Source organism: Aquarana catesbeiana, linkage group LG07 (assembly GCF_042186555.1).
Source record: "Aquarana catesbeiana isolate 2022-GZ linkage group LG07, ASM4218655v1, whole genome shotgun sequence".
NCBI classification, from domain to species: domain Eukaryota; kingdom Metazoa; phylum Chordata; class Amphibia; order Anura; family Ranidae; genus Aquarana; species Aquarana catesbeiana.
Window position 1 is genome coordinate 37,953,625 of NC_133330.1, and position 17,325 is coordinate 37,970,949.

At 43.3% G+C, this 17,325-nt stretch overlaps 1 protein-coding gene across 2 annotated transcripts in view; it reads right to left on the reverse strand.

Annotated features, from left to right (window-relative positions):
- Positions 1-1,970: 1,970 nt before the first annotated feature.
- Positions 1,971-17,325, reverse strand: part of SETD5 (SET domain containing 5) — a 63,879-nt gene continuing 48,524 nt past the window's right edge. For both annotated transcript variants that reach the window (XM_073592002.1, XM_073592001.1), the window contains 5 exons: positions 15,582-16,064; positions 13,779-14,074; positions 12,498-12,631; positions 8,966-9,045; positions 1,971-6,403 (listed from right to left, as the gene is read on the reverse strand). In XM_073592002.1, coding sequence (XP_073448103.1) covers positions 5,846-6,403; positions 8,966-9,045; positions 12,498-12,631; positions 13,779-14,074; positions 15,582-16,064 — 1,551 coding nt within the window. In that variant the 3' untranslated portion in view covers positions 1,971-5,845. The remainder of the gene's footprint in view (positions 6,404-8,965; positions 9,046-12,497; positions 12,632-13,778; positions 14,075-15,581; positions 16,065-17,325) is intronic.

Below are 17,325 nucleotides of genomic sequence, written 5' to 3' on the forward strand. Positions count from 1 at the left end.
TAGAGCCATGCAGTTCGGTGCTGCACATTTTTGGAAAAGGGCCAGGGTCTATTTTGCTTTTCTCATGCATAGGGTAGCCCATTGAAATGAATGGGCTGCTCTACAAACAACGCAGCCGGTCACAGCTGTAAGGTGTGAATGAAACCCAAGTGAATAGAAAACAATGCATCAGTGTCAGAACGCAATGTTGCAAGCTTAGGATTCAGAATGTAAATAATTTGTAACATTGCACCAGAGGGAGATCATTCTGAGAATAAAGGCACACGAAGGCCTCATACACACTGGGCGTTCCGCATGGGGCATAATGCATGGGGCTCTGGCACTTAGCTGCAGTTGGAGAGCACAGGTGTACTGCCCAGCACCACTGTCAGCAACCTAAACAATCTAAGGTGCCATGTTCAGCCCTCGGGGCCTATCGTAGTTTGACAGGCTGCCGGTAGCTAGGGTTGCCTACCACCCGTAAATTTAGGGCGTTTGTTGCTATGGGGGCACGCGAGCAGGCATGCTCCTGTAAATGGACACTGTCCATTCAGAGAGAATGTAGCTCAACATAGCCATCCAACTTTTATTGGCTCAGTGCCTGCGATTGACGGCAGCAGGAGCCAATGAGGTGAGAGATCCAGGAGAGCCACTGCTCTCATGCACATCACTGGATCGAGATGGGGCTCTGGCAAGTATATGGGGGTGACTGCTGCACACAGGTGGGTTTTAGAATGCATTAACGTTAATAAAAAAAAAAAAAAGGGTCTGCCTTTAGAACCACTTTAAATATTGTCTTAGTTCATAATAGGAGTTTGTCAAATTTCAGGACATATATATATATTTTTTTTAATGCACAAGGCTTGCACCCTTGCTTCTTGTTCAATGAAATATTCGATTGAAGTTGCCCGCAGCATCATGAGCACCCAGCTCCTCCAGTAACTCAAATAACCACTCGTTACAACCAAGGTATGCAGAATACCATCTCTGAACGCACAACACATTGAATCTTGGAGATGATGGGCTACAGCTGCAGAAGACCACACTGGGTGCCACTCCTGTCAGCCAACAGGGAACTAAGGCTACAATTCGCACAGGATCACCAAAATTGGACAATAGAAGATTGGAAAAAAGTTGCCTGGTCTGAGGGAGTCTCGATATCAGCTGCAACATTCAGATGGACAGGGCAGAATTTGGCGTAAACATGAAAGCACGGATCCATCCTGCCTTGTATCAATGGTTCAGGCTGGTGGTGTAATGGTGGGGGGGAATATTTTCTTGGCACACTTTGGACCCCTTAGTACCAACTGAGTATCAGACAAGTGTGCCATCTGTCTTCGGTGTTCCCTTTGCTTGTGAGTACCCAAGACTACAGCCAAACCATCAGAAGCCACCCCTCATCTCCCTGACTAGCATCCTCCTTGCACACTTTGATCACCGATGCTCCAGTGTGTTGCCTGGCTGATCTGAATTTGTGGCAAGGGCACCCAGAACTTCCCATCCTCCTGCACCCAGCATTGTCCTGCCCAAGACTGTCCCCTGCAGATCATACTGTTCAGACCTCCCTCCACCAAGACCACACCTCACCAGTTACCCAGGACAGTCAGATATGTGTAGCATTGAATCCCTGAGCCCTGGTGTGTTTGCTTGATGTGCCATATTGCCACCCTATAGACTTTCTCCTCGCTGTGCTATATTGTTGCCCTGTGGATCTTGGAGTTACCCCTGCAGCTTAGCATTGTTATTGCTTGACTTGTCTCTGGCTGGGTTATACCACCACACAGTGATCTCGCTGTACGCCTCCCTGCATTTCTACTACTTGTAGCCCCACCGCTTGCTGCACCCATCCTATATATCACAGTTCCCGAAATAAAAATCCTGCAGGGTCCTGTGATATTTGCCTCCATGTACTGTCCCCTGCATTTCTAGTTCCTCAGAGTTTATAGCGGATCAGGCTGAATCAATTTGAATAAAAACAAGACACGCCAACATCATGGTAAGTATTTTATTATCAAAATTATTACATCTCTTCTGAAAGATCAAATGTTACATCATTGTGTAAAAACTCCACGTGAGTGATGATAGCGGTCGGCTCCTTCCTGCAGCCTCGCATTCCATGTCACGAGGCCTAACAGAAAGTGGAGGCTTGCGATACAGACCCTGTGATGTTTATACACACACATAATATACAGTATACAAGACCCAAAACAAGGGTGACGTGATTTCCATCCCTAACCAGTCTCACAGTTGTAAAAGTCTGGGGGAGAAAAGAAGAAAAAAACACAAAACAAAAAATAAACCAGAGGCAGTTAAAAGGAATTAAAATAAAATTTGAAGGAAGCAGAAAAAAAAAGAAATCTTTATTTTTAGTTTAAAATCTCTTCCTGCTTTTAAAAGGGACTCAATCTTTATTCCAGGGGACAATGCTCTGTAACAGTCACCGAATGAGATTAAAACCTAATTAAAAAAAAAGAAAAAAAAAACCTGCTATTTAGGAGATCTGGATAGAGAGAAAGTGAGCGAGAGAAGGGGGTTCGTAAAGAATCACAGCATTGTCTTGTGGGAGGGGAAATGAAAATTTCATGTAGCACCGTGGATTATAACGCCCGTATTGTTAGCTAGCCTACAATGCTTCAATTTGAATATAAAATTAGATAAATATCTGCCAGTTACTACAGTAAACAACTGAGGGAGAGGAATAATAGCTCCAAACCTGTTCATATGCATTTTTGTTTTAAAGGTTTGCCTCCCGTCATAGTTACAAAAAGGAAAAAAAAAACAAAAAACAAAAAAACAAAAACATAAGCTTATGCTGAAAGGTCTGACAATAAAATATATCAGGTAGAAGCAGCAAAACTAAACATTGATCAGCTCCACTGTATACGGTGTCTTGGGGTTTAGCTGAAGTGGCTGGTAAAGTCTCATTTTCGTTTTAGCCAGGAGGATATTGAACGGTTTTCATGCACGGGCTTGCTCAGTGATTTCTAGCTCTTGACACATTATAGGACAGCTGAGGGATGTGTGAGGTCTTTGGATGGCTGATCTCAGATGAGGGCTGGGGGCTCATAATTGGAGTTCAGGTTTAATTCAGCCCCTTAAGCACTTGATGAACCATGGGGACTGCTTTTCATTCAATTTTATCTGTAAACTTGTGAATCAAACTAGTATTTTTGGAAAACTGTGCTGCCAGATGCCCATTTTCTGACTTGGTAGCAACAGCTGCAAGGATTTTAATGCAAACCTGTATTTTAAGTCTAGCTGGTACAGAAGTAAACTTATCTGGACTTGGCAAATCATGACAAAAGGTTGTCAGTGCTGTCGGTTTAAAGGGAAAATCTAGCAGACCTAGCTTACTGTGGTGGTGGTGATGGGGGGGGTGGGTTGGGTGACGGCAAGTTTACCCATATACATAAAATGTGGACAACCCCTTACTCTATCAAAAAGGTACACTGCAGTATTTGGTGACAAACAGCTGTAAACCCAATTACCAGCAATTGCTATAGACAACATTCAATCGGTCTAAAATCCGGTGCAAACACAATGCCTCTATTAAATGGCCAACATAAAGCACATAGGTTTCATTATTTTTTTTGGGAGCCCCGCCCAATACATGTGAAGAACAGAACTTTAAGCACAAAACTTTAAATAAAAAAAAATAAAAAAAAAAAAAGGACATTTTCTTTTCTTTTTCCATACAAAAATATAGGTTATCATTAGGATGCCCGTTACTATACAGCATAGTACAATGCAGCAGTTACCTGGAACATGAACCTGCTTTAGAGTATGTACAGTTGTTACAAAGAATCAAAGCCTATATACAGCCAGCTAACGTTCTTACTCAAAATACATAGGAACCGATTCTGCTCTTTACATTGTCAGTCGTCACAGATCTGCCATGCGTTTACATGAGGTTATTGGCCTTTAGGGAGGGAAAAAAAAAAAGAGAATATTTATCTAAACCCAACTAAGTAGCAAAATGGTTTTGGTATTTGAAATTCGAACTAGACTTCAGTGCAGGTATCGTTTTAAGTTTCAGCAATAAACAGGCCGATTGTATGAATAGGAATTATCCCAAGGTCTTTGTTGGGCTTCACCATCCTTCAGCCATGTTTGAGGCCCAGGTCACATCTCCACTGCGTCAGACAATGTCATCCTCGGTTATCTTGCATAATCTAGTTTCAAATCAGACCAGGGGGGAGTTCACACAGGATGACGGCATTTCATAAAAAAGGTCACAAACCTACTTTCTAGAGTTAGAAGATGGAACTGCGCAAAAGAAAATCTAAGTAGATGACATTGCAGCACACTATTTTAGCAATTCTGCACTGATGACCAATTCGTTTTAAGGGCCCATATGGAGGGGCTTTTGGAAAACCACGGCTTCTTTCCCTATACAACTTAATGGGAATATGCAAAAGCAGACTGGACAGGTTGATTGATGCAGCATAAGGAGGTGGACAACAGGTCATCTGCAACCCCCCATCCTTGATCTTAAATTAAGCAGAATGCACCTGAAAGACACCGCGCCTATAAACCAAAGCCCCTCAACACGGGTCCCAAAGTTATTCCCCAAGAAACACTTGGGGAAGACTTTGGATGCCATTTGAAGTCACCTGTGCGGAGCTATAGCTAGTAGAAGTAGTTAGTGTAGCTACTACTAGCTATACCATGATCTGGATAAAAGGAGAACCTTTACAGACACACTGTGCCAAGGTCATCGGGCAAACAAAAAAAAAAAAAACAACCTGTGGTGAAGATAGCTCGTGCAGGTAAATTTGATAAATTACAGAGCAGCCCCCATCCATCAATGAAAAGTTGAATTCTTTCCTGGAGAATATCTGAAGAGAAGTGTAATGGTCTGCTGTAATCTAAAGCAGTCGATCACACATCAGACTGACTGAACCCTGGCTGCTGAGGGTTACAGGCACATCACTGCGCTATTCAAACCACAAAATGTTACAGACTAGCTGCTGCATACTTAAATGACAGTCATTAGCTAATGCTAGTATGGGAACGGCTACTTTTAACGTGTAAATCAAGACTGATGACAGAGCAGATGACATCTCGCTACGTGTACAGTATTCTGTTGTATTTCAAGCCCCAACAAAAAAACAAAATCTGTATTCTAAGCAAGGTTGACAACTTTCCTACCAGTCTAAGCTTTTTAACTCTTCCGATAACAAGAAATAAAAACGTGAAACGAATTAAAAAAAAAAAAAAATTCCACAGTCTTGCTGTCAAGAACCCTTTTACCGTGAACAGATGTCACCTTGCAACTGGAAGTGGTGGTGCCAGATACGGAGGAATGGAGGACAGATCTCTGTGTTTCAGGAATGATTGGCCAAACTGTATAATTCTGGCCCCTACCCCGGATCCCCTCGACACCCCCCCCCCACCCCACAGAACAAAAAACAAAAAACAAAAAAAAAAAAACACTTGTTATATCCCGATGCTACAAAATATAGGTGCTTCTTTAAACCCCTTTCTCCTTGCCCTTTTAAATTCATCTTTTCTATTAACCATTTAATTCTTATAAAAGTTGTTATTACTGCACAAGTGACTACAGGAGGTTTCTGGTGATGGAGAGAAAAACCGAGCAACTGCATGATTTTGAAGGTCTACGCAACTTAATTCGATTCTCGAGGTGTTCACTTTTCTTGCAATGTGTAAAGTGTAGAGAGTGGGAGCAGATACTACCAGCAAGCTTTAGCTTAGCCTCCACCTTTTCCTCAGTCCAAAACCCACCCAACCAGGCTCCTCTGGAGCATGTCTGTGCCACCCTTTTGATCCAGCCCCCCTCTTTTGGGGCAGATGTTAGGAATGGCTGACAGGATAGTGCTATGCTGTTCTCCCCTCTTAAGCAGTCCTAGGAAAGGCCAGTCTGCGTTTTAACTCCTGAGCCTTGCATCTGCTGCAGTCGGTACTGGTGAACACTAGAGGTGCGCTGTGGATAATGCTGCGGGCTAGACACAGCAGAAATCCTGGAGCCTGACATGTTTATAGTTCGAGAGTCTGATCTGGACCCCTGAGGGGTGGAGTTGCCAGAAGCCCCAGTGCTGGCTTGTGAGTCTGAGGGTAGAGAGTCTGTCCTGAGCAATTGGGCTGGACTTGCCTCACGACTGGGTCCCCGATGGTGGAAGCTTTTCCTTGGCTGGCACGTGCCAGCATTGCTCCCATAAAGCTGCTGGCTGTTGTAATACCCAGAGCTCCCTGAACTCTGGGTACTGGGCGAGTCTGTGGAAGCAACGTGGGAAGGACTTGAATAAGAAGTGGAAATGACAGACGACTCGTTGTGGCTGTGCCCCGTCCTCTGCAGTGTCCTGTAGCTGTAACCACTGGGCTGAGCAGCTGGGCCGCGGAAAGGTGACGAGCATTGAGAGAGGAGGTTGATCGTCTCTTGTTGAGGACTGTCACACTGCAGGAACTAGAAACATAATATAACAGGTGAGGAATGGGCACAGCTTGTACAAAAAAAAAAAAAAAAAAAAGAAGAATCTAAACTGCTAATAAGTAGCCAAGAACTAAAAATCCTAATGTACGCACTATACATTCCTGTAGTATTCAACTGAACAAAGTAAGGAAGTCCAACTTAAAGTGGTTGTAAACCTCAGACATCAAATATGAACAAAGCATCTCTCTATAATGTGTACTTGCCTCAATTAAGAGCACCAAAGTGTCATTTGTCTGCGGCTTTGTTCCTCTGCTATCTACATGAATCACTTCTGACAAGTTTTCCTGACACCAAGAGAACAATGGTGACAGGGGAGGGACCTCCAGCTTACTGATGGCCTCAGCTCTGTCCCTGCGTGCCAGGGCCACTTTAAAGCTTCAATCATATTATAATAATTGATCTTAATCCAATCTGAAGATGTGGTATATGTGACTGAACACTCTGATCTGGTACAATGCAATCACAATAAACACCTGCAATATACAGACTAAGGAAGGAGCAACAAGTTCCTGGATATTCAGCAGCTCTGATTACAAACTGGGGCTTGTAACACTTTTCCTCATCGGGTACATTTTTAATGTGAGAGAACAAAAGTTCCTTACAGTTTTCATGTTACAAAACAAATGAAAATAATGCAGACTACACAAACAGGAAAAAGGCCGCAAACAGTGCAGTCTGCGTAGTACAAAGCAACTAATCACGGCTTACACTACAAAGACATCAAACAGTGCTGGTCATTAAATGTTTTATAGCATTTCACTTGCTAATGTTTTCTATACATGTTCAAAGGGAATAACAAATTCATAAAGTACATTATATCCTCTGTGTAGGTGTCTGTTTTCATCTGTTACATTCACTGAAGATTGTATCACCTAAGCATCCTTTGACAGGAAAAGGGGCGCCAGGATAGACCTTCCATTCCATATTGTGTCAAATTTATACTGGCACCCTCTGTGCTGATAGGTCAGTTTCTCTAGGTGTGAAATAGGGTCGATCTTTTCCATGCTTTGTTGCATGGTGGGTGGGTGAGCAGACAACCAGTATTCTGCAATAAACTCTGACATCTTTGTCATCTTTAGGCTCCATTTTTGGGGGGCGGCAAAAAACAGGCAGTGAGGAGGCGTTGCAGTGCTTCCTCACTGCCTGTCAGTAGCCCCTGGCACACGATCCAAATGCAAATCCAGCATCAGAGGAAAGTGTCTAAATCTAGCCTTGCAATGGAAGAGAAGCCTAGGGCCAGTTTTACACAGGCTTCAGCTTGTATAAAAAAGAGCAGTGTGTACAGCAAGCTTTGACAAAGCATTTGCGGAGCTTACAGCAAACTTTGTTGAAGCTTGCAAAAGTACCATTCAACTGCAAATCTTAAACAAGTAGATAAAAGCAAAGAGAAAGGCGCCTTTTAAGTCAACTGCAGTCTGTGCCAGAACAGATCCTAATGGAAATGTTGATTGCCATTTTAAGCAAGCTGCTAGCAGGCTTTCAATAAGCTTCAAGAAGTGCTGAAGACTGCTAGCAGCTTGCTTAAAATGGCGATCAACATTCCTATTAGGATCCGTGTTCAACATTAACAAACTGGAGCTTAACGGTACTTTAGAAGCTTCCTGAAAGCACTGCCAAGGCTTTATCAGAGCTTGCTCTGTACACACTGCTCTTATACAAGCGGAATTCTGTGAGGAGCAGGCCTTTGTCTATTAAAAGTGTTCTCTCCCCCCATCTTGCCTATTTTCTAGAAAAAAAACACAAAAACAAAACGACGTGTATACTTCTTTTAAATCCGCTCCATTCATGTGTTTGCGCAGCTCCAGCTCCCATGCCAGAGAGGCTGCTGTAGGGGAGAGGAGGCAGGGCTAACAGTGCCTGGGCTATGAGTGATGCCATGGCTCCTGGAATTCCCAGCCGTTGAGAGCTCCCCAAGCCTGTGCTGCAGTATCATGTGACCGGACCAGATTAAAAATAGGTAAACATTTTTATACAGGTTGGGCAGGAAGAGGGGGGAGGGAACCACTTTAAGAATCGTTAGACTTAGGCTTCCAATTTAACTACTGTCTTTTATGAGCCGCTCATGTCCATTACAGCATATTAATTCGGAGACCAAAAGTGGTTTGAGGAATGACTTTAAGGCTACTTTCACACTGAGGCATGCGGGCACTGGCGGTACAGCGGTGCTAAATATAGCGCCTCTTTACCGTCATTTTAGTGGCGCTAGCGGGGCGGTTTTAACCCCCGCTAGCCGCCGAAAAAGGATTAAAACCGCCTGCAAGGTTTGCAGCACTACCCATTGTTTTCAATGGGAAGGGGCGCTTTAGGAGCGGTAAATACACCGCTCCTACAGCGCTCCAAAGATGTGGCTTGCAGGACTTTTTTGACCGCCCTGCAAGCGCACCGCTCCAGTGTGAAAGCCCTCGGGGCTTTCACACTGGAGTGCATTGAGCGGCTCTTTTGGGGCGCTTTGCAGGTGCTATTTTTAGTACTTTAGCGCCTGCAAAGCCCCTCAGTGTGAAAGGAGCCTAAGGCATTATTATCATGAATGGTTACCTGATAGTTGTATCTGGAAGGGCTGTAGACGACTGGTCCTTTAGAAACGGCCATATTCATCGCCTCCGAGTCTCCATCCTCTGTGATAAAAACAAATTCATGTTTACATAGAAAACCAATACACGATTTCTGCAGGTCTTGCATAAGAAAATGAAAAGGGGGGGGGGGGATACGTACAGTCTTTAAATTCACCCATGTACTCTGGGCTGTCCCGAGAATCACTAAGTAGGACCAGTACAGCAGAAGGGAGAGATGACAATGTATAATGTTTGAAGTATGTCTACCATACACATAAAAATAATAGACACTGAAGAAGGAAAAAATCATATGCTTGGTGTTCAGCTGATATCTTTGTGCGAGTCCTGAGATCCACATGGGCAGTACTCTTCAAAGCAGAGAGGGTTCCCCCTTAAAGTGGTTGTAAACCTCAGACATGAAATGTGAACAAAGCATATCCCCCCTCTATAGCAGGGGTAGGCAACCTCGGCACTCCAGCTGTGGTGAAACACCAAATCCCATCATGCCTCTGCCTCTAGGAGTCATGCCTGTGATTGTCAGGGTCTTGCAATGTCTCATGGGACTTGTAGTTTCAAAACAGCCGGAGGGCCGAGGTTGCCTACCCCTGCTCTATAGTATAGACTTGTCTCAATTAGGAGCACTAAGTGTCATTTCTGTCTGCCATCAGCAAGAATCACTTCCTGGCACCAAGAGAAAAAATTGTGACAGGGGAGGGACTCTCCAGCAGATTGATAGCTTCGGCTCTGTTCCTGTGTGAAGGGGGGGGGGGGGGGGTCTCTTCCCTCCAATCAGCTCTCAGAGATCTCTTCAATGATGTAACTTCAGCTCTCCACCCCCTGCTTTTCAGAGCTGAGAAATCCTATGTACTTTGAATGGATGTAGAGGGAAAACTGCTGTAGAGAAACAGGTGCAACTTATAAGGATTTTTTTCATCTCGGTGTATCACCCGATGCCAGTCACTTCATTGGGTGTATGTAAAGGTTTACAACCACTTTAAGTATGGAGCATAAAGCATAGATATTCTAAGCATTCATATATGACACCAACTTGACAAGAATGCTTAGAACTAAATATTAAGGGGCTCTCTGTAAGTTGGTAGCACAAGCCACAAACATGTTAGATTTAAAAATTCCTGAAAAACAGACTATTGAAATCTGTGTGCACCCACCATGTGTGGTCTCAACAGATTTATCATTTTTGCAGTCAGGGTTTGCTTTAGAAAATGCTTCATCTTTGAAAACAATCCTAGAGAAATTAATTCTGATCAGAAGCAGATTAAGAGCCACTTAAAGTGAGATATTAAAGTCTTTTTTTTTTTTTCTTTAAAAAATAACAAACATGTTATACTTGCCTGTTCTGTGTAATAATTTTGCACAGAGCAGCCCAGATCCTCATGTTTTCGGGTCCCTCCCTCCTATCTAATGCCCCCACAGTAAGCGGCTTGCTATGGGGGCACCTGAGCCAAGGCTGTGTCCCCCCCATTCAGATACAGAGCCACAGTTCGGCCCTGCCCCCCCCTCTCTCTCTCCTCATTGGCTGACAGCAGTGGGAGCCAATGGCGCCAATGCTGTGTCTTAGCCAGGAGGGAGAGTCCCGGATGGCCAAGGCGATCGAGATGGGGCTCAGGGAATTATCAGCAGTGGAGTCACAAGGGGGGCCAGAGGGGGTCATGGTCCCAACATTATACAGTGCCCCCCATGTGGCCTCCCAATTAAAAGAAACTGACACTGGGAGCAGTCTGGAATGCAGGGGACATGGACAGACTGAGCCACTGTAGCGCTGGCTCCGGCTCCACCTGTCCCCTGCAATACAGCCTCGGAGGCTGGCTAGAATCAACAGCCCGGGAGGGAGTGGGAGAAGACCTCACCAGCTGTCACCCTGACCTGAGCAGCAGTGGGCGCAGCATCCCCGGCACCTCCCAGAGCCTGCACTCCTCCTCCAACGTACCCTTCCCAGCTGTCACTCAACAAATCGACAGGCTGACCGAGGGCCCAGAGGACGGGCGCGAGGTAGGTGCACCACACACACCTACCCACAGATGGGGGGGGGCACAGCAGGCAGGGCTATGGGGGGGGGGTCCTCTCCCATCCCCCTCTCTCACCCCTTCCTCACACATCTCCCCCCCCCCCCTTGCATGCAGGGGGAACCAAGTGGACACTGACCAACAGGTGACAGCAAATGATAGTTGGTGATCCCAAAGAAGCACTGCCACTAAACCCATCCACCCCCACCACTGCAACTGATCCCATCCTCCTAATGAAGGGCTACAGATCCCAGCATGAACCTGTGATCACCCTTAGATCTCACAGGTTCATGCTGGGACTTGTAGTCCTTCAATTTGGAGGGAGTCACATCCTTAGATCTGAGAAGTTCATGTTGGAACTTGCAGTCCTTAATTTTGTTTGGGAAAAAAAATAAAAAAAAAATGTATATATATATATATATATATATATATATATATATATATATATATAGTGTTTTATAGTGTGCCCCCCCCTAAATATGAAAGCTGGAGATGCCACCGAGTATTAGGGGGCTGCTGCACACTGAAGGTTTTTTTTATCTTATTGCTCAGAACGCATTAACCTTCTGCCTTAACCCTTTTAACCCTGAATATTAAATGTTTTTGGCAGATCCTGGAGACTTAAAGCATAACACCAGGCAAAAATTAAATATTTATTACAGGTACTTCTATAGCGCCCTCAATTTACGCAGCACACACACATATATATATATATATATATATATATATCTATATAGAGAGAGAGAGAGATTTTATATATCTCTATCTAGCTCTATCTCACTCTAGCGCTATCGAATAAAAATGAATAGCTCAAAATACTACAATAAAACCAGCTTTTGCTGTAATATTCATCATCAATCCATATACATCTCCTGTAGTACCCTTTTCCACCACTGGATGCTTCAGTCTGATGGCCAGCATCATGCAACCCTCTTCCTGAGTCCTGGTTATCTTGGACACAACACCCCCTCCCTGTGACTGGACAACGGAAAGACGCAGCAGTGATGAGCTTATATCTATCTTTCACTCTTTCGCATCCAAACACAATGTTTTTTTGACTGCACAGAACTGATTGGCTCCTTGTTCTACCTCTACTTCTCACTCCAACTCTGCTGTACAAGGATGGCAAGAGGCTGATATACCAGGTCATACACAGGTGCTAATAAAAAAAAAAATCATTGTGTAATAATGAAAACAGAGCTATGTTACGTTGTCTTTTATATGCACCTACAGTTTAGACCACCTAATATCTAGATTTCACAGGTTGGCACACCGGTTTCCGCCAATACGTAGGCCCTATTACAAATTTTGGGAGGCAGAATAAAAAGACATAGAAAAAGCACTGCTTTAGGGGGCGAGTGATGCTACTACTGTTGCGGAAAGATTTCCATGGTGCAGATTTTTTTTTTCTCTTTCTTGCACTACAACACATTTACAGATGTGTTAACTCAAGTAAGGCGCAGTGAAAGCATGAAGTGTTTTTATAGTTACCAGATTCTCTGTCCAGACTACTGTCTCTGGAAGGTGATCGCTCTCCCCGTTGTGGCACTTTCACCCCACTCCGCAAGACACGCTCCAGGATTCCCTGTCCCTCACGTAGCCGCTCCACTGATGTTGGAACCATCCTGCCAATACATACATTGCATGGATTAATTATCAGCAGATATAAATGCTAATAAGACTTACAACTAACCACTTGAGCTCCGGGAGGTTTCCCCCCCGTTCATGACCGGGCCATTTTTTTTTGGCATTTAGCACTGCGCTACTGTAACTAGCAATTGCGCAGTCATGCAACATTGTACCCAAACAAAATGTATATCATTTTTTTCACACAAATAGAACTCTTTGTGGTATTTGATCACCACTGGGTTTATTTTTTTGCAATATAAATGGGGGAAAAAAAAAGACCATAAATTTTGAAAAAAAATATTTTACTTTCTGCTATAAAACCTATCCTATCCAATTTTTTAAAAAATGTCTTCATAAATTTTGGCCAAAGTGTATTCTGCTACAGGTCTTTGATTTAAAAAAAAAAAAAAATCCCAATAAGTGTACATTGATTAGTTTGCATGAAAGTTATATTTTTGTTATACTTGTAATGGCCAGGCAATCTGACACTGATGCTGGGGGGGGGGACGGACGGACGAAGGACAGACACTTTTTTGGGGACCAGTGAGTTGTACCAATACAGTAATCGGTGCTAAAAAACATACTCCGTTATTGTACTGACACTGACAGGGGTTAACCTCTACCATGATCAAGGGGGTAAATGTGTGCCTAACAATGTGTAATGTATGCATTATGTGCTGCTTTTACTAACAGATCTTGGTTTCTTATCTCCGCCGCTTTAATGATACAGCATTGGAATAGTTTGAACCCCATTTTTCCATGTTCCCACCCCTTTCCAGACACACAACTCAAGTGAGAGTAATTAGTCCCTTAAATCCTTGTCACAGGAAAAAAGGGGCCCCTATTGGAAGATATTCCCTCTATTTCTCTTCCCTTGACAAATGTAGTTTTGGATTCCTGGCCTGGTCACCAGGACAGAGGGAAAATCTCGGAGATAAAGACAGCAATAAAATCTGGACAGATGTTTTACCTATTTCCCAGACCATCTAAAAGTTTTATTACATGTTAAAATATTAAATACACTTTAGGTTGATTGCATAATTTATATCTAAAAGACTTCAGACCAGACGTTTCCTTCAACTTCTAATAGTAGGACTAGGTGCCTAATTCTCAAATTCCAATGCAAATTTAGGTTTTATTTACCAGCGGCTACTGATGTTTTCCACTGTCTTACTCGGACCAGAGCTCACTGTCCTCACTTCGGTAGGGCTGACTTCTTCGATCTGAGGCATAGATGAATGGGATGGAGAAGAGAAGCCACTTTGTGGGGAAGATGGTGCCTGGAGCTGCAACCCAACAGACAGGTCTGTGTCAGAAATGGAGCCGTTGCTGCTTTGACGAGTTGGAGTCCCAGCACAACAGCGTATTATGTCTCCGCCAGGGGAAGACGTCACCTCCTTGGCTTCCTGCTTCCTCTTCCGATACTCTAAGAGTGATACCTGCATGACAAATAAATCCATAAACCATCAGATGCCTGAGAGCGAGAGGAACTTTGGTTGTTCCTCCCCATCTGTGATGTCAGAAACCAAAACTTCAGGTTTGTTTACAAGCAGTTACTGGCTTGTAAAGTTTAATCATCTGCTTTGGAGTGTAAGGGAGAGATCTGGTGTCTAATAGACCCCAGATCTTTCCATAAAGATGACCTGTCACGGCCCAATGCTATCACAAGAGATGTTGTTCATTTTTTGTTAAAGCAGTAAAGTTTTTTTTTTTTATTGAAAAGTATAGTATAGAAGAAAAAAAATGAAATTTTTTTTTTATCTCTCTCCCATACCCCCATGCTCATGAGCAAATGTGAATGCGCACATAAGTTCCGCATCCATATGTGAGCAGTGAACGTACCCACAAACGTGAAGTTACACTGCGAGAGTGAGAAATCATTTTAGAACCGGGCAACCTGTGTAACTCTAAACTGGTAGCCTTTAAAGTGGGAGTAAAGTCCCTTGGTTGATTTTTAGGAAATAATTTTCATGCAAAGCCACCTGGTGACATCACAGGCGCATGCACTCTGAGGGTAAGGGTTATCCTTGAGTCCTGTGTCGTGAACAGCGGCTCCCCTGCACATTCCTGGGAGTGTAGTCACCACAGCTCGTCTAAGGGACCGGAGCCCGCCGACCAGGAAGAAAGACTGGAATGAAAATAGCAGCGTGCCGCTGGAGGGCTTCATTTTAAGGCAAGTTTCACATAATGTGCTAGTATGCAATGCATACTAGCAAATTATAACTTTGCCTTGCAGATTTAAAAAAAAAAAAAAAAAGCCAGCCGTTTACTACTACCCCTTTAAAAACGTTTTTAAAGCGTAACCTCTAGATCATTTATGGGCGTTACATTCTGGGTATCTATTTACTTGGTGCAACATCTTTTATTCAAAAATTGGATACTATATTGTATTTGTATGCACTAAAATTAGTTAAAATTTTATCTTTTTTCCTGAAAATCTGTGTTTGATAAACCACTGCGCACATATCATGCAACAACCACCATTTTATTCTCCAGGACCTCAGCTTAAAATACAGGTTTGTTGGTTCTATGTAATCTTCTAGCCACCCCAAAAAAGAAAAAGCTTTGGGGCGTTTACATTTATGAGAGAGAATTGGCCCGAACTGGAGGTAGTTAAACTGCAAACCAATGTCCTAAAAAAGCAGGCAGCATTTTTTTCTTTTGTTTTGGACAGCGTGAGAAAAGCACTGAACTGCAAAGAAACAAAACGGATTTCAGTAAAATGGGAAAAGGTCAGGACAAGAACCAGAGCAGGAAGTTCTGACTTGCAAAAGGGACAGGATGCGAGAATCTACCTGGAGTTGCTAAAAGCAATACAAATTTGACAGAATTCTAGATTAAAAATTATATCCAAAACTAACAGAATCATAGGTCTATTAAAAACATATATCCAAAACAAATACGTTTTGGCTGGATTTGGTTTTCACTTTATAAACAGAACCTTACCTTTTTCCTTTGTGGTGGGTTCTGAGGAGAAGACCTGATGCCCTCACAAGTTCTTTCGCTGCAAGGAGACATGGATCCTTGTGCAGATTCTTTTAAAAGTCCAGGACCTGCTCTGTTATAAAAGGCCTCCACTGGAGAGCCACAGTACATATCTGATTGGGAAGGCTTCCTTTCTCCAACAAGAGGTGAGCCCCGTAATGAGCCGTCTGCCCGGGGCATAGCATTTAATGGGGAGAAAGCATACATTAAATTGAACTCAGTCCTGAAAGTCTGTTCCGAAGTTCTTAGCAGCATTGAGCCTTCTCCGGATTTTCCAAGAACATTTGACTCTGATGAGACACCGTGCGGCAGAGACGTGCTAGGTGACTGAGCAGCAAGATCGGATAGGCCAGTGGTGACAGTAGTTTGGTGCTCTTGGCAATTTTCCACAGATACATCCAAGAAAGTGGGCTTCACCAGGTCAACATCAGGCCGAAGACAAGGCTGAGATGAGGAGCAAAGATGATGAAGGGGTGGAAAAAAAAAAAAAAAAAAAAGAATGAAATAAATTAGTTACATTTTTCAAGCAATTAACACAAATTAACTCTGAACAAGCTATCAAAAATCAGTTTTCATAAATACAATGGGGTTGATTTGCTAAAGCTGGAGTGCGGTAAATCTGGTGCAGCTCTGGATAGAAACCAATCAGCTTCCAGTTTTTTTTTTTTCGTCAACGCTTAATTGAACAAGCTGAATTTAGAAGCCGACTAGCTACCATGCACAACTGCACCAAATTTTGCACTCTCCAGTTTTAGTAAATCTACCCCAATGTCTCTCAAACTGGTCCTCCCAAGCCCACACTCTGCACAGAAATCACATTGAATTAGCATGACTGGCAGCTAATGAATGGCATTGAGCTCTTAACTTGCTAGATGGTGGTACTTCTGGACTAGGAATGGGTTTGGAAAATGTGCTTAAAAAGGACCTGAACTGTGGAAGCTGTGCCAAAAAGGCAAACAGAGGGCAATGAAAAAGTCACCAGTATTGGATGTAGGTTCCCAGCAGCTGATCATTTCTCTGTTCCTGATTCGAGAAGCCTTAGTCTGGACTTTGTATTTGTGAAGGCGGTCATCTTAGTAGAGCAGCAGTGTTTTGCTTACTTAAAGCTGCCTCAATGACTATAGATCTCAACCGGTGGGGGTAAGATTCAAGAAGTTCCAGAAGTGGAGGGGGCACAGATCCTTTGCACTGCAGGTCCTCAGGTACAGCTTTCTCTCCAACAAGGAGAACTGTAAGCAATAGTAATGACATCACAAAATCTCTAGCAGCTCAGAGGAAACTGCCTTGGATTTCACATGGCTGGTACGCAGCTATGAGGCTAAAGGCACAATAAGAGTATCAATATAAGGTAAGATGGCAAAAAGTAAATTTTTCAGACTATCACTTAGGCAAAAAACATTTCTAGACGATCCCTTGTTAGCAAATCAATTTTTCTTAGTTAAGGTCCATTTTCCAGTACAGTTTTCAAAGCCATCTGTTGTCTGTCACATTTTTGGCAAACAAGTGATTGAGGAAAGGTCAAAATGCAAACACCACAAAGATCAATAGTACTTTATGCAAGGACAAATCTTCTGTCCTCCTCAAATAAAGGTCAGGAAAAACTTTTAAAAAAAGTGCTGCATGGTGATGGGCTGTTCTCTAAACCTCCTGTTGTCCCAGTAGCAGTGAGAAGCTAAAAAAAACTTTCCTGTTGCTTTAATTTTTT